Here is a 24,543-nt window from a genome sequence, read left to right as displayed (position 1 = left end):
CATTTCTGTCTCTGAAGATTCTTGTCTGGCATACAGTACACTAAGGCAATCTAAATTTCTCTTTTTCAGAACTAACATTTTACTCACTTTCTAAATACTTAAAGACTACACAAGTACAAAGTAGTTCAGCCCTTGCCAGCATCCTGTAAGGAGAAGCAGTCCATCACTGAGCATAATGGATGGAGAAATTTAAGTATTTGTCTTTTAAGAAAGAGTGACAGTGACAAACCACACCGAGCCCTTCACAAGGGCAAATGGCTAGTCAAGGTTGTGTTGGTAAGTACTTAAAGAGCAGCTTACATTGTGCTAAGCACTGTACAAATACCAGGCAGCTAATGGGTCCTTTCTCAAAGACAAAATAGAGTCCAGTTTACACTACAAAGACAGCATAAAGGACAGGCAGGGACACACTTCGTACCAGAATCTGTGCCGGTTCGGGGTGTAAAGTATTCACATCCCACTCACTGAACACTTTTATCAGTTAACAGAAGGTAGTTTTTCTCAGCTTTGCTTATGTTTGCCACAAGAGCAGAAAAAACAAACCAAAAAAATCCTGGCAGAAATCTCTTTCCCTCAGCCTGTTCAAGAAGGCTTTCCCAGCAGCGCCGTACACACAGTTACTGTAACAGACTCAAGGGCTTGATAAAACAGACAAAAGAACATAATTAACAGACTCAGAAAGAGGCAGTGTTGGTTTACCAGCGCTTTAAATTAGCACTGATAGCAGGAAAGGAGTTGATTCACCAACAGGCTGGTGTAAGGGAAAGAGGAAGAAGAAAAAAGAAAAGGGAAAGGGAGGCAGAGCAAGAGAAAGGAAAGTAAAAAAAAAAAAATAAAAGCTAGAGACTGTACATAAGCTGAGGGCTAGGCTTGCTTGTGTTCTCATGAACTTTGCATGGTGACATTTGTTATGCACCAGTAGGCACATACAGAAGGATCAGAACCAGATCCAATCCATCACATTACATTTATTCCAACAAACATTTTAATGCCAGCCTTTGTGTGAACACAAGTAAGGGAGACAAAGAGATAAAGAACTTTTGCTAGTTATCCACAGCAGAAACAACTTTTTCTGTTGATTTACCTCATGAGGAAGCAGCAGTTTATTAATGATCTGTGAGCTGGAGACCAGATGCTACCATATGTACACAAGACCAGGCATCTCAGGCATCAGTTTTACACTTCCCAGCAAGACACTGGCACTGTTTGGGAAGGAGATACCACACAGTGTTCTCCTCACACCAGCTGCCCTCATATGCCCCTTTGGCCATCTTTCAAGTACCTCTACCTGGATCAGGTTTAAGAGGGTGACTCACACTTCCTTGTGTGCATCTAGAATTACTCACAACGAAGGGTTACCGAGGCCAGCCAACATGACTGTGCAGAAATCATTCCTCCTCTTTGCCAGAAAGCATTCCCAGGAAGTGGAAGAAGGTATAAACAAAATCCAGATCAGATTTTTTGAAGTCATCCAATGCTGCTGGCAGTCGAAAGCCCAGCCATCAACACTTACAGTTTGTTCTACTAAAGCCACCACAGCTACAAGGCAGTGATCATTCCTGAGTATGTTCTACAGTAGAACATTCTCAATTGTCCCTTTATTACCAATGAGGAACTGTATCAAACTGAGCCTAGTTAGAGAAAAAACTGGAGTCGCAAATTCTCAGTGGGACAAAACCTCCTTTTTTCAAACACCAGCTATTATTTATCATTTTATGATGACTACTTAAGTTCTTTATTCTTCAACATGAAATTATATGGAAAGGCAATCATTAAAGAAGGTTAAATGTTTACCTAGTTGTTTAACTAGAAACATGAAATTCTCATTTCAATTATCTGTAGCAGACAATTTACCTGTGCTTTAAATCAATAATTATTGAAGCTACACTATTAAACCTAACTTTTTCAATTAATGAATGCCAAAGAGATTAGAGAATAAGAGATAAGCCACCTCTATTTCACATCCTCCTCAGTGATACTGATTCAGACCTTGTAGCCACAACATTAAAACCAGGATGAAAGGTCCTCTCAGTTTCACAGTTAATGCACACTGGCTGTCACCAGGAAAGTAACACATTTCATAAAATCATACAAATGGCCTTCACCACTAAGGGAATGCAGCAGACAAGTTCCAGCGGCTCAGAGCAGGGCTGGGAAAAGCCCTGGTTGCCATTTACATTATCTGCCACTTCAGGAACACAAGAAAGCAGTACACTGATTCACCATCAGATTCTTTTATCTTCAAATGTCACTTTTATGAAGTTAAGAGTTGTTTTAATTAATTCTTTTTAATCAGTATATGACAGCTTTTTAACATCTTATATGCTCAATACATAGATCAAAGCAGTAGTAGAACTGTAAAGACCCATTCCTTTGAGAAGGGGCAAGTATTGGAGAGGTTGGGCTCTTTCTTAAATGGTAGCATGAGCCATTCATAATGTTCAAGTACATTCCCAGGGAACTGATGGTAACCAGTTTAAACTCAGGAGCAAGAACTACACTTTATCATGACCCAGACCAAGAAAGAAACATGTCAAGTGCTGCTACATTATAAGGCCAGCACATGGGAACTCAATGTGGGAAACAAATCAGAAAGTAAAAAGGTCATTGCATAAAGTAAACAACTAGGTCAACAAATAATCTCACCAGTTTCTAATTTAAGACCATAGACAATGTTTACAGAAGTATTTTTATGAAAATGTGGTACTTTTTTCCATTCTCCTTCCACTAACATGCAGGAGTTACAGGACATCATACACAAATACTAGCTGCACTGTGACAGATATATTTTCACTGGGTATACTCTACTCCATGCTGAATATTGCCAAGGAGTTGTGGCATCTCAACACGATACTAGTACCAAAACTATGATTTCAAACACCAAGTAATGCAAATAAATAAAAAGTTATAATCATAAGAAGACACCTTATAGAGCAAATTATTTTTAACTACTGGTGCTCAAAAATAAAATAGTTACAAGTAACTAAACAGCTATTTAAAACCCCAGACTAACGGGCTGGCGGGCGAAACTAATACTCATCACTGAGATATGCTGGAAATTTTGACAGACATGAGTTTAAGAAGCAGCAAAGCTGAACAGCTAAAGATAGTTCAATTCACCTAACACCTAAAATACTCGACTGACAACATGAACGAAGGAGGGAAGATCTATCAGTGCAAATAGCACAGCAAGGCATCAGTAACTCTGTAGGTCTTTCTCTCTCCAGTGTATTTATTAATGTATTTACATAAGCCTATGTTACAATAACATGTTTAATGTAACAGTACTAACCTCAGCTTGCAATTAAGCCTCATTGCACAACAGCACCAGCAGGGGCAGCTGGGACCCTGCTTACCACTGTTAGTTATTTCTCTTGTAAGACTAAAAGGTTATCCTTTTAGTTATAGTTTTTCAAGCAACATAACTTCAACTGGACCCTTTAAAAAATTTTTAAAATCCTGCTAACCAGGTTGACTAGTCTCATTAGCAGCTAACAGGTAAAGGAACAGATCTGCTTTGGTGCCTCGACCAGGTTCAGCTCAAGTACTTCAGAAGGTCCCACAAACCCTCCAACAACTGGGATGAAAACCAAGCCTAAGAATCAGACCGAAACCCAGAGCATTAACCAAGTCAGCAATGCTTACAGCCCATATTACTATGCCAAGTTTTCAAGTTCACCATGGGAGACACTGCTCACACCTTGTTCTTACAGCAAAAAGCAGCAGAAATTGAAAGGAAGGCAGAAAACTGACAATTTTTTTGCTGTGACTATATCTGGGAGATATCAACTGCTACATATTATTGCTTTTATGCTAGAAAGCAGTCATCCTTACCATAACTCACAACCTACTATAGAAGAAAAATTTACTTTTGTGCTTCTTGGCTAAAAGATATGCTAGGCCTAGAAAGGTTTGTTTTGTCTTCCCATAAAAAGAGACTAAGAAAAAAGTAGACTAAAATAGACCTTTTTAAGGCCAGCTTGTGCAAATGCTAATTCCTTTCCATCCAGATTACTCTTCTTTTCTAACAAGGTTATTGCTTTTTAAGCTTTGGCTGGTTTTGAGTAAAGTTACATTTTACAGTTTAATTCAGCATAGAAAAATATCAGAAGCAATTAGACTGTAGAATATTTCACCAATCATTAAGTATCTCCTTGCTTGCACAACAAAAACTGCACTGCAAAAAGGACTAGACACCATCTTAGGTGATGTCACCTTGGACAGACAAAATTGCCTAATCAATCTTTTTGATCTCTTTGCTTGCATGACTACTACATGAACTCCATAATTCTCCTTCCCCACCAAAAAAAAACCACTTCTGAAATGTCTTTGACCTCAGGTATATGGGTCATGTGAAATTAATTATCATGAATAGGTATAATTTTGCCTTTAAAAAGATTTATCACAGTTGCTAAGGGTCAGCAACGGAGCTGCAAAATATCTTCACAAGTGTAGGGCCTGACATGTACTATTATGACAAAACAGAGAAAAGAAAATTAAGAAGCAGAAATGGAGGAAAACATCTATTCAGTACACCACACAAAAAGCTAAAAGAAGACTTTGCAGTTGCTATATGAATTATTGCCTGGTATAATGAGGAATTAACTGTTTCAATTTTAAGATGTATATAAGCCACAACACCCCAAAGCGCTCCAAGAACAACTCATCAGTTCTCCTACTGGCCTGTCTACTCTCATTTTCCCTTGGTGTGCTTCCAGGGGAGGGGACACATCAGAGCCCAGGAGAGGAAATGCACAGGAGCCCCACACTGAGCACTTGCCTTCTCAAAGGCTAACCTGGAGCTCAGCCCTGAAGGATGCATTCTGATCTCAAGCCGCACCTCCTCTTCTTTACTCTAACCCTAAAATCAAATGTATTTTTGGAAGACCACAGAGTAGGAAAAAGAGCTTAAGATGCTGTAGAAGTGTGGGATGTCTGGCTTTATTCACATTGCCTTTATTCACATCCTGGCCTGGCTCCAAGCCCTGTCAATGCAGGCCAATGCAGATGTCAAGGCACTAGCACAGGACCTGGAGGAGCAGAATCACAAATACATGCAGCAAGAACACTGCAAACGCACAAGACAAAAAAAAAAAAAAAAGAAATTGAGCTTGTATTGGAAAGCGATGGGAACACATGATGGAAAGGAAAGGGAGGCCCAGCGCTCAGGCACGCAAGGGCTTTGAATGCAGTTCCTGACACCTTGGAACAATGCCCCAGCTGACTCCATTCAACAGCCTGCCATATCCAAGACTTATAACTGAGGGGCAGGGAATACTAGTGTCATTTTCACTGAATACCACAAATCTCTGGGCTTTTACGCTCCTTTTGCAGAGCACAACCTTCCTACCAATAAAGCTTTTTTTTCCCATCCCTGTGGGAAAATTTCCCAAACACAGTGAAGAAGCAAGGTTTTGGTAAAAAGACACTGCTTCAGTTTGCCAATGCTGGATCTGTAAGCTTCCTCTAGTGAGTGAGTGACAGCACTGAGTTCCGACAGGCTGTGACAGACCTGACTCCATGGATCTAAATTAAGTCAGGGAATCATGTTTCTTGTGCTGACTCTGTGTTCCACCTGCCAAGCTCAGGAAGAGCAGAGGAGGAGAGGAACCAATCTGAAAGCAAACTTGGAAAAGTACCACCTTGGAAAATGAGCAAACTAAAGCCAACAAAGACAGAATCCTACAAGAAGGCGAAGAGAGGGCAAGGTTAGTGCCGCTGAGACAAAGGGAAATGCAAAAATAGGACTGACCACACAAGCATCAAACCCTGTAAAGGCAGGAGAGGGGAAATGAAGGGCAGATAGAGCAGATATGGAACTTTAAAAAGAAAAACTGAGTCTTGATGGGAAAAAAAGTATAGTGACAAAGGCAAAAGTGGACATGAAATAGGCAGGGCAGCCAAACTCGAGATTTGCAAGGATTTGCCAAGCAGGCAAGGCTTCTGACATGAGAGGGTGTAATACTAAGTGAGGGGGGAAAAAACAAATATACCAACCAAAAACAGGGTCAGAGACTAGGAGTAAAGGAAGAAAATAGGGCAGAAAGAACTGTACTTGCAGGGTTCTAAAGTGGAACACAAGACTCCTGAATTTCTTAACATGCCTATCAAGTTTCTAGAAACCTTCTGGAGTTGCAAGTGTGAGTATCCAACTACTTTGCTCTGTAACTATAAGCTGAAGCACCAGATATCTGCAAGATGCAGTTAAAAATCCCAGGCCTGCTGATAAAACATCTAAGTAGATAAAGACTGAAGCTATTCAGATATTTGGACCAACTAGAGTTGATTACAAAATCTTTGTTCACTTTCTCTTTAACTGTGTGAAACAAGTAACATAGGGGTACTGGAGCTCTACAATATCCTGCAGACTTGAACTCAAGCTCCACTGTTAGCCAGAAGGTCCCCTGTAACTCATCAGAATAATTTAAAACACAATTTTACATGCAATTACTAACTGTGTGCCAGATTAAGACACTTCCTTAGATCACTAAAGCCAGTCCTTGCTGACACAGGCATAATCATCTTCAAGTCTCTTTTCTATGCTGATCGAGCTCCATCTGAAAACCAACTAAATATTTTGGATGGTTTGATTGAGTTTGCAGAAGATATGAACCCTCCAAATTCTGTTATAAGGATCAAGAGTTCTGTTTTATATCAAGAAACATCAAAGAAATGTTAAATCCTCTGTGACAATTTAGCTAAAGTCTCAGATCAGGCACTCAAAGTTAGTAGCCATTTCTGATGTTTACCTTTATTTGCAGTGGCTAAAAACCACTGTGACAAGATAGCACTTCTGCATTGTATGCAGAAAATAGAGGTTCTGAAAATAACCTACTGGAAAGTTTTAATGAAGATTAATATAGAAAAGGATAAAAGGATAGAAAACAATCCTACATTGTATGAAGAACATATATCAGTTATCCATATAACTAGATGCTTTAATTGGTAAGGCTACACTCAGGAAAACAGCTAAATCAGACTCTTGAAATTAGACTGGACAGAGCAATAGAAAAAATACATTAAGTAAAAACATCACGTGGCTTTATAACCACATGCTGAAATGCTCTGCCTCAGTATTTATTGAAACAAACTTCCCCATTGGTTAAAGCTTGATAACAGATTATTTCTCTAACAATTTTTATTCCCTCTAATTTTAACAAAATATCCTTACTACACAGCCATCATAGGCTTGTGAGCTGTAGTGTGTACATCTCTCCTAAGGTATGTCTAAGAGACCAGTGAGTCTTGGCTGAGTACATTTACTGACCTTAAAACAATCCACTTTAAATGTTTGTGCCTTGATTTTCAAACAACACACACAAATAAAAGGCACTGTTCTAGCACAGTTTAAACCAAGAGCACAAAACCAGGTTACTGTACTGGAACTACACCAAGAACTCTTATCTCACCCATCAGGGTACTGAAGCAAGCACCTCACAGCACACTTGAGATACTTCAAGTGTTTTACTCACCTACCTGTTCTCTGATGAGAAGGGAAAGACACTGCTCTCTCTCTAGATCCTTTGTAAAACCTTATTGAATTGACTTAAACTCAGCATTACGCAATTTCACAATTTTTGTATGCTAAGCTACAAAAGCTCAACCGATTACTTTTTATTTGCTTAAATGAAGGGCAAGTACAATGTAATTAATGTGGATGGACAAGTAAAATTTTTTGGAATGAAATTTGCAATTCCATACAAAATACCTAAGTTACCATTTTGTTTTCTGCAATATAAGTCAGATTACATTTAACTAACCTCTAAAATCCCTCTACCCTACTAAGCAGCTAAATCAATCTAGTTGACAGAAAAGGAATTTTAAAACAATCTAAATGACTTGGTACATAAAAGGACTTTGACAGAACAGGACTGAAATCAGTCTCTTTCTATTTTTAAGGTACAGTTGAAAGTAGACTTCCTTACATTAAGTGATTTCTACTTAACACCATAATTTTCCTTGCAATTTGAACATGCCAGTCTTAATAAATCTGTGTCTTGTCATGCCAAAATAGCCATGCTTAAGTTTGAATTGGACATGCAGCAGTTGGGAGTAGGTCCTCTTTAATCATTAGCAAGGCTTTCATAGCTTTAGGTGTTTAAGGGGCTATGAAGTTACAGAGTTACAAAGCTACAGTTACATCAAATCCTGTGAGTATCTGACCATACCCGGCACCTGGGAAATCCAGGAGCTCAGCAAGATCTGTCTGGTTACACAGTATTGAAGGAAAGATGCTGTATAAGATACATCCATGTGACTACAAGCAGAATGACTGAAAATAATTCTACCTTCTTCAATACAATGCCTGCAGCACTCACAGATGAGTCACCTGGCACATTCTCAGTATGACTGTCATTCATTCTCAGTATCACTGTCATTTCCATGCCATCTCTATGCCAGCTACATGACTACAGCCAGTCCTTTCTTTCTCACCACATTTTCCTTCCTTACATGATCCTGCTCTGCCTACTGCTCCTTCTGCAGAACCACCACTCCTCTGAGCAGCAGTCCAAAGCTGAGCTTAGAGCAACCAGTTACCCACACACATTCCTCCTCTAAAGAGCAAACTAGCCAAGAATGCATTGGATGAAGAGTGCAGGATATCAGCTTTCAACCAAAACAAACCCAAGCCAAATGATTCAACCAAGGCCACAAGCCTTGCATTGCTCAGTGTCCTATTGCACAGGAAGGAAAGGAAGGTAAAACTTCCTTACATTACTGATCAAGAACTTCAGAAGGGCAGCACTCCAGAAGCAGTCACTCATAGCTGTTACAGATTTAAATTAAAAAAAAAAAAAACCAAAAAAAACCCCACCACCAAACCACACACCCCCTTCCTTAATATTTATATCTGCTTTCAGGATTTCACACACATGCCACTTTTCCATAAAAGCATGCAGAAGAGTAGTTGCCCCATTTGCAGCACCACACTAGGCAGAAAAAAAACATGAGCTGTTCCTGATAATATTCCAGGTTCTTTCACACATTCAAACTATGAAGCAGGAAAACTTTCCACAGACACTTATATTCCTGGGCAAAGTGTCATTTTTCCCTATCAGCAGAACAGTGTAAAAAGCAGGCTTTAAATAGCATTCCAAAGCAAACGTCACTTCCTTTATCATCCCAAACCAGGAAAGATCCTCAATAAGCTTCCAGTCAGTAAAGAGAATTAAAATGAGAACTGTACAGCATGAGAGCTGACAAAAATTCAAAATGAGCAAGTAATTATATAAAATTTCAGTCAAGGCTCAAGTAGCAACACCAGGTGGCTTCAACTAGAGGTTTGCAGAGTGAGTAAAGCTGACTCAGCAACTGAGTAAACACAGTGATGAAGGTTCAAAATCTGCTGCAACGCATTCTGAAAATTGCACATAAACTAAACCAAAACGAAACAAAACCAAACAGACATGCTCATGCAAATAACTATTTGATATGTTAACAAACAGAATCTTTCATTTTTTCTTAAAATATAGTATCCAATAAACATTTGATACTGATGTGCAGGAGGAAATGAAGGGAACAAACACTACACTGTTTTATCTGCTTTCACTACACACTGACATTTTACTAGGAGTATTCAACAAGAGTATTGTTGAATACTCCTAGCAAAGTAAAAGCAATGTACATTTAACCAAAATTATTCTAAACAGTGAACCAAACAAAATCAAGTAGTACATCCAAACCAACATTACCTTGGAAAAGCGAGCATTTATCCATTTTGTAAAGGTTTTTTTCTGTACATCATTGTGTTCATCTGGAGAAAGAGAATAAGAAAACAATGAGTGAAGTTGCATTCTTCTTAATCCTAGATTGTTCAATACAGGTCACATTAAACGCTGTCCTGAGACGTGGGAGAACTTTTTGCCTTATCTGTCAATAAAGCTGAACAAACATCCACAACACTTGAGTACTTGCAGAGCCACAAATGCTTTGCCTTTGCTAGTAACCACAGCAGCTCCTTTGCATTAGAATCAGCCTCACAGCACCTCCCAAGCGGGTTCCTGATGCATAAAATTCACAAGCCTCCCATCTGGTGAAAAACAACCTACGAAACCATGGGCTTTTAATTAACAGACTTTGTCAACACCTTTGTGCCTGAGTGCATTACTCCAAAAGGTGCTGAGGGCCTTACTCAAGCTTCTGATGCAGATAATAGCCTCTGTGGTAGCAAAGCTGCTGGGACAACCCTTGAAGCACTGGCAGCCTTACCCACCCTCAGCCTACTTTTGCACCTGGGTTCAGAAGTGTCTTAGTGATCAGTCACAGACAAGTTCAGCTAAGGTGTGGGAAGGGCTCAGTAGAGCCCCTCCCTTCAAATGCCCTGCTGGTGTGACACCTAAGCAGCACCACCCAGGGTCTGAGAGACAGCCATAAGAAGCCAGCAGGAAAAGAAAGAAGGGCAGGCAAGTGCCTGTAAGTCAGAGCAGAGGGAGGAGCAGTGGCCTCCAGCGGGGCAGAGAGAAGGCAGCTTCCCAGGATGCCTAAGGAAGCCATTTAGGAGTCACCTGCAATTTTACAGAGCCCATCCCACTAAACCAGGGTGAGTCACTTCCAGCACAGGACAGACACTCCTGCCTGTATCACAGGACACATCTTGGGTAAATTGCACTGAGCACTGCTAAAGGTGAGCCTGTGCTTCAATACCTGTACTTAAATGACAGTGAAATAACTGCTGACAACCAGACTAGGCTAGGGAGGTTCACCCAGTATGGATTTACAGGTCTGCTTGCCACAGACAAGAAAATACACACATGCAGCTTGTCAAAGGCTTCAACCTCCAAAGCCCTGCACAAACCACAGCCAGCGCAATCAGTGCCTTACACCAGGAAAACTGTTGGACAGCTGCAGCCTGGATAAGGAGTCTCCAAGAGCCTTTCAAGACTCCACCAGCTTCTTGGCAGACCAACCTTGAGATACCCTTCAGGCAACCACAACACACTGCTGTCTGGAACGTTCTCTTGCAGAACCTCTTGGTGGCAGCTGGCATCAATTTTTCCAGAATCCATTCCACAAAGCAGCAAACCACGATGGTTTTCAGACTAACTGTCCCTGCACTTGGAATGAAGCCATAGAAAAAGCCTGATTGCAACTCAAATTTTCTACTTCACGTAATCATGAAAATTTATGCAGTCTGAAGCAATATTGGATTATGATTAAAAAGCACCACTTACAAGATCATATACTCGCAGCAGCAATTGAGACTGTTGTACAATTTCATCTATAAAATCCAGATATTAAAAAAATAAATCTAAAAACAACAGAATACAACCGGAAGATTTATACAGATAACCTCAACATTTCTAATTTCTGGCCAAACACAGAAGCTGACACTATCCATGTATTCACATCTAAGATATCTAGCCAAAAAGCTGTTACACACAGAAAGAAACCAAAAACCAGGTGTGTTTTACCTAACAGCAAAGAATAGTGGCTACAGCTCAGTCCAAATACAAGACGTCACATCAATATGAAATGAAGTGTCATGACAGTTGAAAAACTTAAACTGTATGAAACCGTTCATATCCATTTAAATTAAAACCTTAGTTCTGGGCTTCTTTTAGGCTACAGCTGAAAAACCTGCTTAGGACACAAGGATGCATGTTAGCCAGGAGCCACTGTTTCACCCTTCCATGCCTCTCCTCTTTGGCAGCTAAAGCTGATCCAACAGACCCTACTCTTGATTCACAACTCCAGCTCAACCAAACATCAAAGACAGCACAATAACTGAAAAGATTTTTCTGAGCAAGCTTCAAGATAGCTATAGCATGCAATGCTCAGAATGTTGAAACTCAAGGTGTTTCAGGGGAGTATAATTACCTAAGACACTTTGTCAACCCTGTCTTTTCCCCTAAGTGGCATACAGCCCCTTACCATCAAAGGCAGAACCAAGTAACTTCCTGCTAGATCCTAAGTATCCATCTCACAGGAGCCTGGCAGACAAGATGAAACTCAAAAGAAATTTTTAAAAATAATATATTTAATCCTTTTTTCCCCTACAAGTCTGTTTTCTTTCTTTCCTTTTAAGACACAGGAATGGACTAGATTGGTCCAACGCCACTGTTGGAGCAATGTTTTCCCTTAGCTTTAACTGCAAATACTTTTTGTATTGAACATAGTGAGATTTAAACATATTTTCATTCTAAATATCATTCATTAACCAGTCTGGCCCTTTTGTGCCAACACCCCCAACTACACCCCTATGTACCATGATGGTTTTCCAAGGCTCCATCTGCCTTTTTCCCTCCTTAAGCATCTGTGAGAATGAGCAGTAACACCACAGTTCAAGGTATCACATTCTTTTAAAGGTATTGCTCCTTAGCATGATAAAGACAAAGAACAGAGAGGCCAAAAACAGTTGTATGACTGTGTTAAAGGAGAGCAACAGTTTTGAAAGGATCCTGCATTTATAAATCCTGTGCAGTAGGAGCTCTACACACCCCACTCTTGGAGGGTTCAGCCCCTTCCTGAGCTCACACATGGCAGGAGGTGACAACTCTCCTCAGCATTCCCTAGCTCCAGCCTGCCAGGACTACCTCAGCAGCCTTGCTCCTACAGCTGCTCCCCACCACCACAGTCCAGTCTGTGGCAGTGCTCTTGCTAGGTGTGCTGCAGTAGCACACACAGCACTTCCTAAAAATCCAGCCCCCTTTCCCCCTTTTCAAAAAAGAGCATTTTCTAGGAAGCGGAAGGAAAAACATCCACCAAAACTTGTGGGAGGACAGAATGTAAGAAAATAAAGATAGTGCAGAAGGCAGTCTCACACTTGAGTAGTGCAGCTGTACCAATCACCAGAGATTAGGAATAGGCCTGGCCTTAACAGGCCACAGCTGTGTCCAATAAGGAGACGAGTGCTACAAAAGAGTGGGTTAGCTGAGTAAGGAGAGAGTTGGAGTTTGTTGGCTGTGCTGTGAAAAAGGAGTTGTCAGTGCTGTGAGGAGATGCCCATGAGAAATCACCAAGAAGGTACGGGAGATTTGCAGTAAGACGACAACAAAAACCCACGTCTTTGATAATTACAAACTACTTAATCTTGATAAAAGATTTGGTGAATGAAAGAATATGAATGCATGTACCTCTAGTATCCCCTAAGGAGCAGTGCATCCTTTCCATTTCTTAAGCAAGGAATAAGAACCCCCACAAATCCCATCTTCCTAAAACATCCTGGTCAGTTATAAAATCCACAGACAACCTTTGCCAGTCAGACTCTACGCTTATGCTTGCTTTATAAAAGCCTCTGTAACTAGGATCTTTGGAACTGGCTGTTACAGCTCCAGTTTTGTCAAGCTTTCTCCTATAAACTCCTGAAAAAAAAAAAAAAAGAAATTGAAATGCTGGTGCTTGGATAGCAACATTGACAAGTTATTTTATCCTTCAAAGTAATTTTCTATAGATTCCTACAAATTTGTAAGGCTAACCCCGGGAGGCTGACATTATGATTTGGATAACAAATTAGCCACATTCAGTAAAAAACAATATCACCATTCAGCAAAGCACACAGTTACACAGCCAGTCAACTTCTCACACAAGACATTAAAAATGTCAGCAAGTTACAGCCCAGCAAGAAACAAATTCACCAAGTTGCTAAAACATTTGTTTCCTTTCACACTGCTGCAGCCTGACAATATAAGCCAAGGACTGACTCAGGGCCAAATTCTGCTTCATTACCTACTGACTGTTTCCTCTCTCTGCCTGCCCTCCAGCCACTTAATGGACTAGTAATGGACAATGTCAGAACAGTTTGTTCCTTTAAGAGGAAATAAAAACAAACCTAAACACACACACAAAATTAAACTCTTGTGATGACAAAAGAGAGAAAAGCTTCCTATCCCAGATGCCTGCTCCTGTTACACAGGATGATGTACGTCCACCCAACTGGAGTGCGCTCAGAAGAGCCGGCTCCTGTGGGATCAGATGCCCAGGCTGTGTCCTGGCACTCAGTCGCCCCCAGCAGCCGCTTCTGTAGCCTCCCACGCCTCCTCCACCCACAACATTGTGCTTTCACTTTGTTTGGGGCACCTTGGAAACACAGCTCAACTCCAATCTATTACCTTGTGAATATCATGTTGGAGAGCAGAAAGGAAAGCAAAAATTATCTAAAAATAGAGGTAAAAACAAAAGCCTCACTGGATTGTGGTTTGTCCTCTACTCAACCTCTGTTTCATGCTGAAAGAGAGCTTTCTTATTTCCCCAAAACACATTACATGCTGGCATGACAGAACTGCATTATTTAGCTTTTCAAAGACAGAAGTTATCACACCCAAAACAGCTGGCAGAACAGCCCTAAAATGAAAATGCCCTGGAGAAGCATGGACTTGATTGGCAAATAAAGTACAGAAATTGCCCAACCACTCCGGCACACATTACTAAGGGTCATCTCACATTTGAAGACTTAAATTTGCCTTCACCACCTCATTATTTAGGTTCTCAGAAAAGGAATTTAGAAATAAAAGATGGAATTAGCCTGTGGGTTTCAATTAAGACACTTGGAATGTAACAAAGTTAGAAACATCCCTTTGCCTAAGCCTTTAGGCAATGGAGAGTATCTATAGTAGATATCGCCCCTCCCAAGACGTGCACACCTACGAAACCCTGACAACAGTAACCTAAAGAGGGATAAGGTTTGTATTCCTGGACAGAAAAACCCTTTTGAAAACAACTATCTTTTTGTCAAATTCAGACAAATTCATATAGCAAAAGACACAAAATTAGCATCTAAAATTTGAGCACAGAAACCAGCACAGTTTTTATCCCTGTTAGCAAGAAGCAAAAAGCCCGGAAGCACCGGTTTGTGACCACCAAGCTCACAGAAGAACCCCTGAGCTCACTGTGAGTACTGGCTCCTGACTTTATCAACTCAGAATCTTCATGAGCAGGTTTTGGGTTGGGCCTTTTTTAAGGATTGGGGGGAAAGGGAGAAAGTAAGATGTTTCATTTTTTTTAAAGGAACGAAAAGCAAAAGTTGAGATTGTACTGCACATTCTCTCTTCTCTTGCAACACCAGGGTAGAAAAAAATAGCTCCAGCAACACATAATTTGCTTGTAAACTTTCACCTTTGTGCTGCAATTTTAATTTCTGCAATCAGTGGTATGCACAAAGCTTTCCTTCGTTCCTTTTCCTTCTCACTCCAAACTTCAGCAGTTGGGCAAAACTAGAGTAATATTAATAGTGTATCTAACATTTTAAAAAAAGAAAGTAACAACTATAGAATATAAGCATTAGCAAAAAAAAAAAAAATTATGCAGAAAGAAAAGTCATGTACCTCTCACTACCTGCTGTTTCCCAACAGCAGACACCACCAAAAACAAGACACCATAGACAAGTAATGAGGACCACCCTCTGGTCCTCACCAAAGTGTACTGTAATTGTAAGCAAAATTGTGTTTACTTCACAACAAAAATCCCCCAGCAACTGATAACCTAGAGGAAGGCATCCTCACAGCTGAAGGAACATTAAAATAGCTGTTTCCATACCTCCCAACAAAAGCAACCTAACACGCCACGCTGTGGTCTCAGCACATTGGAATGATGATTAAAAGGGAGGTATAGATAACCAAGCTCTCAGGAGACAGAAATAATGCTCAGCACGGAGCCTGACAGCCCACACTGCTCAGCCAGTGACCCTGCTGCTTTCATGGGATGACAGTGCAAACCCAGGGGCTGTGAGCAGTGTCCCGAGGCTGCTCCACAACTGCAGGCAGTACACAAGGCTGCTCCAGAGGGTCACCAGAGCCAGAAACCCCACATGTCACTCCAACTGCTTGCAATGGGTCCCCAACAGCAGGTCAAACCAAGCAGCTTCAGCTCCCACTGCAAGACAGCCCTGTGAAGCTTTCACATATAATACAAATACATCTGAGCACATATTTCACAAACTGCCCAGCACATGGAAAGAAAAAAGAAAGGCAGGTAATTCCTGCCAAAGAAGACGTTTCTAAGCAACAAACAGGAAAGCACTTAAAGAAAAAAGGACAAGGTAAATTTATGAATACAAATAAAATCACAAGCTAGATTTACTACAGCTGGTTTTGTTTTGAGCACAGATTAGGTCTTTAAATTTCTAAGTGGTTATAAAGAAAATGGAATCCACAAGTTGGTGTTAGCCATCTGCTCCTTTTTCTCTGCCCAAATTAGAACTGTTATTAGGCTCACTTGCACTTGTGGAGGTGATTCACAGGATATAAGGTCAGAGGGATCGCTGTGCTCAACCAGCTTAATCTTCTGCATAACAGAAGAGCCATCCCCACAAAAAAGCCCCTCTGCATACCAGAAAGGAAGCAGAGACAACAGATGTCAGAGACCCTGCACAGGCACAAGTAAACAAGATTGCTCAGACAGAGAAGGAAGCCAAGCCATAAACTGTATATATGCAAGTAGCTCTCTTCTAGTTATGGCAGAGTTTCAAATCAGGCAGACATCACAAACAACCTTGTTTGAACATCTTCAGGAAACAATGCTCACAGTACAAAAGAAAATGCTATTTTGTTCTCTGTCACAGGCAGGTAAAGACAGTAGCCTGAAAAGTTATTCACAACACTAAATTTTTCTGCCCACTCATATTCCAGTGTCTCTTCTATCCCAACTCTTTCAGTCAGAAGTTTTCCTATTTTTCTTTTCCAACAACCCAAAGGCTGCAATCCTAAACTTTCCTCACTCCCAGTCTTTTTGCTCCAAATAGTAAAGCCCTTCCTGATCCACCCCTCAAAGTTGCCTCCCTTTTACCCAAGTTCCTAGATTCTATCATCATTTCTCTCTAAAACTCTCTAGGCCAACAGCTAATCACAAACAGAAGCCAATTCCTGAGATTTAAATAGCAATACCTGGCTCCCACATATAACTACATGCTCCAATTTCCTAAACTGAAGACTAAGAATGCTTGGCCTCTCACATATCAGTGGATGCCCCTTTAGTGCCAGCTGCTGCCCACATCTTCTCTGGCCTCTCATTGCATCTCCCACCCCATCCCAGCACACAGGCACAGGCTACAGGTAGCTGGGTATGCCCCAGGTTGTCCTTCACATGCACATGCTGACTGGCATATTTGACTGGTATGTTCACACAACCTCCAGCTGCTTTCTTAGCTTTCTAACACACAATTAGGTTTATGAGTACTGGGATTAAACTTCCACTAGTTACTACAAGTTGAACTAGCTGTGCAGGAAAAAAAAAAAGACAGGAAGACAAGTCTAATAGGAGTATCCCACTTTCCTTGTTAAAATCGATTTAATCAACAGATTCCAAAAAGTTGTATGCTGTTAACATTTTTAGAATTACACAAGGGCTATTCAGCTGTTTCTGAAAGGAAATTAACCAAGCATCTCTGGATACCGACTGTGTAGGACCCATTTCAGTGACAGCAGTCTGCAGACTACATTTATTTAAAAATAAATGGAATTCATAACCCCATGGAGTTTAAATCATTCAGTCCAGTGTAGAAGACAATCATAACATAACACCTTGAGTAGTTAAGTTATGCAAAGGCAAGGTGTTAACTTTCTCAGTTTGACTGCTTCAAACCTCTGACAGTATTTAGAAATCCAGCCTTAAGACAAAGAAACAGCATATATGACCTGAGGAAAAAAAAGAACACTTGTTTTCACAGTTGTATTTCATCTATGGAAGGCAATAAAAAATAAACTTTCCAATTATAATTAACTCAGAAATTAAGAAAAAAGGTACAGAAGCATCCTTACAAAGCCCTAACACACTATCACTTGGAACAAGATTTCTACACCAAAAACAATGAGCATGTATAGTTTACACACCTAGGGCAATTTTGTGACTCTTACAATCACTGTAATATCAATGTAAGTTTTCTGGCAATTAAATGTGGATGTCTCAAGGATTAAGCAAGCTTTCACCTCTATAAATCCCACTGCTTTTTGCATTGTTCCTGGAAAGCTTAGTAAAATTTTTAGTGAAATGTTTTTGTAGAAGGTACAGTATGGTAGAGGCCAGGAGGCATCTTTGGAGACCATTTGTCTAATCCAATCCCCAGTGAAAACAGGTTGCCCCAGGCCATGTCCAGTCAGATTTTTAACATCTGCAGTGATAGAGACTTTGCAACCTCTCTGAAAACCCAAGAGAGGGTTTCAACAAAGATGGAGTTTCCTGTGTTTCAATTTGCACCCCTTCCCTCTTGTCCTTTCAACGGAGTCAGAGGAGCCTAACAACCTTCTTTGCACAATCCTTTCAGATATTTATAAATTTCAGTAGCATCCCTTGGATTCTGATCCTTTTCTTCTGTCTGAACAGTCCCAGCTCTCTGTCTTTCCCCACAGGAGAAATGCTCTAGTCCCTTCATCATCATTGTGGCCCTCACTGCAGTATATTCTCATCTCTCCTGTCCTGGGGAGCCCAGAACTGGACAAAGTACCCCAGGTGTGGGATCAGCAGCACTGAGTAAATGAGAGCACATCCAAGAACATGTAGCAGGTTCATGTCTAAAGGAATTACAGAGAAAGGAAGCAAGTTCCTTTTTCACAAACTTGCCAGGAGCATGCCCAGGTAGCCAAGAAGGTAATGGCACCCTGGCCTGTCAAAGTGTGGCCAACAGGTCCAGGGCAGTGATCATCTCCCAGTACTTGGCACTGATGACACCACACCTCAAATCCTGTATCCAATTTTTGGCCCAACACTACCAGAAGAACATTGAGATGCAGGACTGAGTCCAGAGAATGGCAACAGTGCAGTGTTTAGAGCTCAAGTCTTATTAAGGAGCAGCTGAGGGAGCTGGAGGTGTTCAGCCTGGAGAAAAGGAGGGTCAGGAGAGACTTTATCACTCTCTGCAACTGCCTGAAAGGAGGCTGTAGGCAGGTAGGGTTCAGTCTCTTCTCCCAGGTAACAAGTGACAGGGCAAGAGGCAATGGCCTCCAGTTGTACCAGGGGAGGTTTAGGTTAGACATTAGGAAAAACTTCTTCACTGGAAGGGTGGTCAAGCATTAGAACATGCTGCCCAGGGAGGTGCTGGAATCACCATCCCTAGAAGCATTCAAAGGGCACCTGAGCATAGCACTTAGTAATATGGTTTAGTAAAAAGCTAAATAATTTCAACTACGTAACAAAGCTTCTACACACTTCTGTCCAGCTTATAACAATTAACTAGCACATTTCAATTCTTCACAACTAAGACTCATGCCAAGTGATGCTACCCTTACAAATTCTTGGGCAGGCAACACTCGGAAGATAGAACTGGGGGAAACTGTTGAATACCAATCTTGACAACCAAGTTAAGCTCAGTCTTCACAGAAATCAAATAGACAAAGCAAGTTTAAAAAAAACAGAAATTGTTTATTTTGTTTCTAGACAGGTCAAGTCTGAGCTTCTTTGGCTATTCCATTATTTTGTCAAGGATCATTCACTGATGCCTATAAATTATTTACCTTAGCCTATTAACCTTTGTTATTACAAAGATGAAACCTGAAACAGAAGATTTAAAGGAAGCCCCTAAAAGTCACATAGTGTAGTACTGCTCTAAAGATGAAGGAGAAGCAAGCAAAAAGAATAAACAGGATAACTACAGAATTTAAATCCAAAATATTTGTTACTGCAAGCTACACCAAATACTCTCATTTCTATCCCTAAAATAATCCAGAAAGTTCACTACAGAAATGGTGACCGTGAGTTCACCTGCTTTTAGCTTCACATGACCAACACAAAGAATGCTAAATGCCTAATCGTGCCATCCAGCCCTAGTGAGGAAGATTAGGTGAAGGGCAAGTCCAATTCTTGAGATAATTTATTTCCTTTCCCAGTTATATTTCTTTGCTGGCCAAGGAATATTGCACCACTGGGGAAAGTTCTACGCCTTTGTGCAGAACCAAAATGCTAAGCAAACCTTTGAGAATTTTGCTCATGACAAAATTACAGTTCTTCCTCTAGAGGTAAGAAGAAAGAGTCATAAAGGTGTCTTAGCCACTTGGTGTTTTTAGTGAGACATCTTAACGGAGAAAAAATAAAAGAGAAATTGGAGTAAAGTATTATGAATGGTCCCTTCTTATGGCTTCTGGCAAACATAAGATTTTCTTTTGTCATTTGATCAGAACAGCAGTAAGTTGAGGCACTGCTAATCCTATATCCTAATTAAACTCTCATTTCCTTCCCTGGCTTAGTCAGTAATTAGTCCCCAAAGCTGAACCCCCTCCTGATTAACTGCTCTGAAAGTACATAAATTCTGCTTGGCAACTGCAGGACAAATATCTGGAACACATTAAACCAGGTATTTATGCAATTGAGCAAGCACTGATGACCAGTGTGAGCCCACAGAGTATTTCCCACTTCAATATACCCTTAAGGATATACCACTCTCAGTAGTGTGAGAAAAATTGGAGAAGATAGTCTGCTCTCATAAGACTCCACGTGGAGTATTGCTTCCAGCTCTGGAGCCCCCAGCACAGGGAGGACAAGGACCTGTTGGAGCAGATGCAGAGGAGGCCTTAAAGATGATCTGAGGTCTGGAATATCTCTCCCATTAAGCCAGGCTGAGAGTCCTAGGGTTGCTCAGTGGGAGAAGAGCAGCCTTCCAGTACTTAAAGAGGAGCTACAAGAAAAATGGGGAGGGAGACTATCAGGAAGTACATTGATAGGCAAGGAGTAAATGTTTGAAAGGGAAATAATATATGTAGATTGCATATAAGGAAGCAATTCTTTGCTATAAGGGTGGTGAGGCACTGGAACATGTTGCCCGGAGAAGCTGCGGATGCCCCATCCCTGAAAATGCTCCAAGCCAGATTAGATGGGGCTTTGAGCAACCTCATCTAGTGGAAGATGTCCCTGCCCATGACAGGGAGTTTGGAACTAGAAGGTCTTAAAGACCTCCTTCCAACCCAAACTGTTGTACAATTCAATGAAAATGCAGCAACAGAGCAGTGAAAAGGAAACCAAGCAAAGTTCAAAGCCTACCAAGCCTTTGGCAGAACCTGAGTCATAGGCTTTCAGCTGCCCCTTGTTTAGGCAAAGGATTAAATGTACACATCCGATTCCCCATGTTTTTATTATTTAATGACAAGCTTTGAAGAGAACTGTGGTAGAGCCTGTGCAAATGTAGTTTGATTTCTGTCACTCTAACATCTCAAGTGGTTTTGTGTACAATTTGGAATTGACACATCACACTTACCTTTGTAGAAACTGGCTAAACAACAAAAAACATCACCCAATGAAACCAGATAATTACATGTCATACTAGTACTGCTGCCTCTGGCAACTATTCCAGTAAATCAGTCACACTCACAGGTATAATCCTGTCCTGGGTGCTTTTTCAGAGAGGGTTCTTTTGCACACCTTCCCAGTGCTAAAGTCAGGCAAGAAGCAGGCTCAGAATTCATATTTTTTTTTGCCCTCTGCCAAAGGTCAATGTCCCTGAAGCAAACAGGTGGTGTCTGTGCCTCAGTAAGGACGGAGCTTGCAGCCTGAATGTTGCTAGCCTGAGGACCAAAATGATGATAACCACCAGTGAAACAAGAAAAATGAGGGCACTAGTATAAACTGGCTAAAAAAGCCAAGACAAGCTTATGGAATTAAGAGTCCACAAAAAGATGGATATAATTTATGGCTGAAGAGATCCCTGAACTACAAACCAGAATGTGAAAACAAGGTATTTTAGAGGACTCACCATTAAAGATGTGCTTATGGAAGAAGTATTAGCTCATGGTATCTACCTGTGGACACCCTTACATACAATGATGAGGAAACGATGACAACTGCATGGGAGATCAACTCTTTGCCAGCAAGAAAGGCAAGCTATACAGCAAACCAAAATACCAAGTACAGCCTCTGCAGCAGACAAAAGCATTTGATGCAATGCAAAATAATCTTTTCCTCAATTCAGTGATTTATCTTGAAACAACTCAGGACACTTTTAATCAATAAAAATACTTATAACTTTCCAGTGTCATAGTAGACTAAGATCAGTCCTTAACCCACATCCTAGAAAAAGCCAGGATAAGATCACCATTGCTGGGTCACATAAGGCAAGGAGGAAATTCTTCTAAGGCTTTGACACCCTCACCCCATCCCAGAAGAAAAGCTATTTTCAAGTAGTGTCAAACAATTTTTCTAGCTACTCAGTTTTACTGAACAAGTAATCTCCCAAAATGCATGCTATAATCATAGCTACAACAAGAGCTGTGCTTAAAACTGGGGTTCAGTACAACATCCCAGTCTGAAGTTACCTCTCAGCACCTTCTCTGCACATGCCCAGCTCTCCAAAGAGCCAGGCACACATTGGTTCTGTCAGACCTACCCATGCCAACACTCCCAAGTACTAGACAGCTCTGGTGAAGCAAAGCCCAACTGCTCCAACACATTTGAGCAACTTGTGAAGAGTCTATATTGATTTGCTATTGCTCAGAGTAAAGGGTCAAATGAGGGAGAGAAAAGAGATGGGGTAAGGAACAGATGTATTCCTCGGAGTATACAAAGAGACTAGCTCTCTATGAAAGAAAAGAAAAACTCATGTGGTTCCCCAAAGGGGTTCAGAGAAGCCAGTCTTCTATTTTTTGCACTTCTGAGTGAGAAAGCTACTACAACAAATTGACTCCACGCACATTTACAAGAATTTCAAAGTCTCAATAAAATGATGCATTTAATTTACCACAAACTATGAAGCTCAGTGACAAAAAAACCTCAGCAACATACTCCACACTCTTCAAGTTATGCAGATAAATGTAACACCTCAATGAAGGTAATAAAAGACAGATTCTTATTTCTGAAACCAAAACATAACCTTTCACAGAAAGAACAGGTGGTATGGACAGGGTCAAATAAACAGAACAAAATCACAAAGTCATCTCCTAAAGAAGCTGCTGTCGTCATATGACTTTTGAATCTTTAGTTTTGTGTAGCATAAACTTGATGTGGGGAAAAAGTGAGGAATGCATCTAGAGAGTACTTTTAACTCAATTTTTAAAATTCATTTCTACAAATTAAAAAGCAAAAAAAGTTTACCTTCAACGCTCTGCATTACTAACTATTGCAAATAACTCCAGTATTTCTCACAGTTTCACCTGCATCACACAAGGTAAAACCAAAAGTAATGTGATTGATGAAATTTGCTACAAGTTCTAAGTTGTCCCACTTTAACATACCATCTTAAACCACTGTAATATAAATACAGTTGAAAACCTTTAATAGCTTTAATACTAAGGTTATTACAAGATTTTTCTACAGTTGTTTGTTCCTTTGGACAAGAGTCCTAAAAACTAAATCACAAAACCACTTATTATTTTAAAGAAACACCCCAAACACCGTTCTCATCCCTGACACAATGACATAAGAAGCTTAATTCGCCTAATACAGATTAGACCTTCATACCTGAAGATCTCTAATTTCACTGTCAACTACCACTTCCAATTTTCCACAGGACTGCTACACTAAAGGCAACTCTTGAAGTTACAGTATTTTCTTGTCTAGAACACAATAGCAAAGCAGCAGCACAAAAAAAGAAATAAAACTTTTTAAGCTGCAAAGAAGCAAGGAAGTGGCAAACAGTAGTAAGGATGTACAGAAGGGCGCACAAACTCATGCACACTGCTGCCTGAAGATCGTGGAACAAGCTGCAATACAGATTTCATATTTCAGGCTGTCCACCACTGACACACAATCAGAAGAATGATCCCTCACAAAAGCCAAGTGCTCATGAAGCCTACCACAAAAGGAGAAAGGAAAGAATTCCTGCAGCTGTACAGACATTTGCAAGCTGGTGTAGCAGAACCAAATGCATGCTAAATGCCAATCCCCTACCTACCTGCTACTTGCCCAAACAGCACGAGACATCATCACTGTCTAACAGGCTTGGAAATGAAAATTGACATTGATGAGTAACTCAAGTGGCCAGAAAATGCAGTCTTCTTTTTTTCATAGAATGATTCCACTAAACACTGCCTGTGATCCCCCTCAAAGTTACAAAGTCCAGCCAAGAGCTCTGGGAGTTGCTTAAAAGGCAATACAGACATGCTTTATCCTGCTGCATCTTTTCAGTCCAACCATGAACTGGCAAGACTGGCTTCACAAAATGCCATTTGCAGACTTCAGTTTATTCAGAAACAGAAGGCTCAAATTTTGTAAATTACAAGTGAAAACTGAGTGAAAGGGGAAAAGTGCAAAGGAAGAGTCAGAGTGGACTTCTAAAGAGGCTAGGGAAAACGAAGATTTTTGCTCTCAAAAGAATTAGCATAATTAAGAGATGACTTAGCAACCTTTTATGCATATTTCAATTTTGGTGCATTTAATTATAACCTTCTACATGAGGGAGAGACTTGTCTGCAGCCCTGCAGAGATAAGTATATACTATTAACAACAACTTGCTAAAAACTGAGCAAATAAAAGCTCAGAAACTTTAGTCTTGTCACATTGTTCCGCTCTTTCTATTCATGTGACAACACTTCACTGTTATTCCTCAAGTCTTTACATGGGTGCAAAAAGGAAAAGCAATTAATACTGACTACCAACCTTCTAATCCCTCAAAAGCAGAAGGAAATTTGGGCTCAGTAAGGGAGCATTAGAAGATGACACACAATTCCAGCTGCTCAGTTGTAATACTGCACTTCT

General features: G+C 40.6%; 1 protein-coding gene across 4 annotated transcripts in view; it reads right to left on the bottom strand.

Moving 5' to 3' along the window:
- Positions 1 to 24,543, bottom strand: part of UTRN (utrophin) — a 341,485-nt gene that overhangs the window by 274,391 nt on the left and 42,551 nt on the right. For all 4 annotated transcript variants that reach the window (XM_064708388.1, XM_064708386.1, XM_064708389.1 and 1 more), the window contains one exon: positions 9,693 to 9,754. In XM_064708388.1, coding sequence (XP_064564458.1) covers positions 9,693 to 9,754 — 62 coding nt within the window. The remainder of the gene's footprint in view (positions 1 to 9,692; positions 9,755 to 24,543) is intronic.

The sequence above is a fragment of the Zonotrichia leucophrys genome, chromosome 3 (assembly GCF_028769735.1).
Source record: "Zonotrichia leucophrys gambelii isolate GWCS_2022_RI chromosome 3, RI_Zleu_2.0, whole genome shotgun sequence".
NCBI lineage: Eukaryota > Metazoa > Chordata > Aves > Passeriformes > Passerellidae > Zonotrichia > Zonotrichia leucophrys.
The sequence above is the reverse complement of the archived record's forward strand: the minus strand, read 5'-3'. Positions and strand labels throughout refer to the sequence as shown.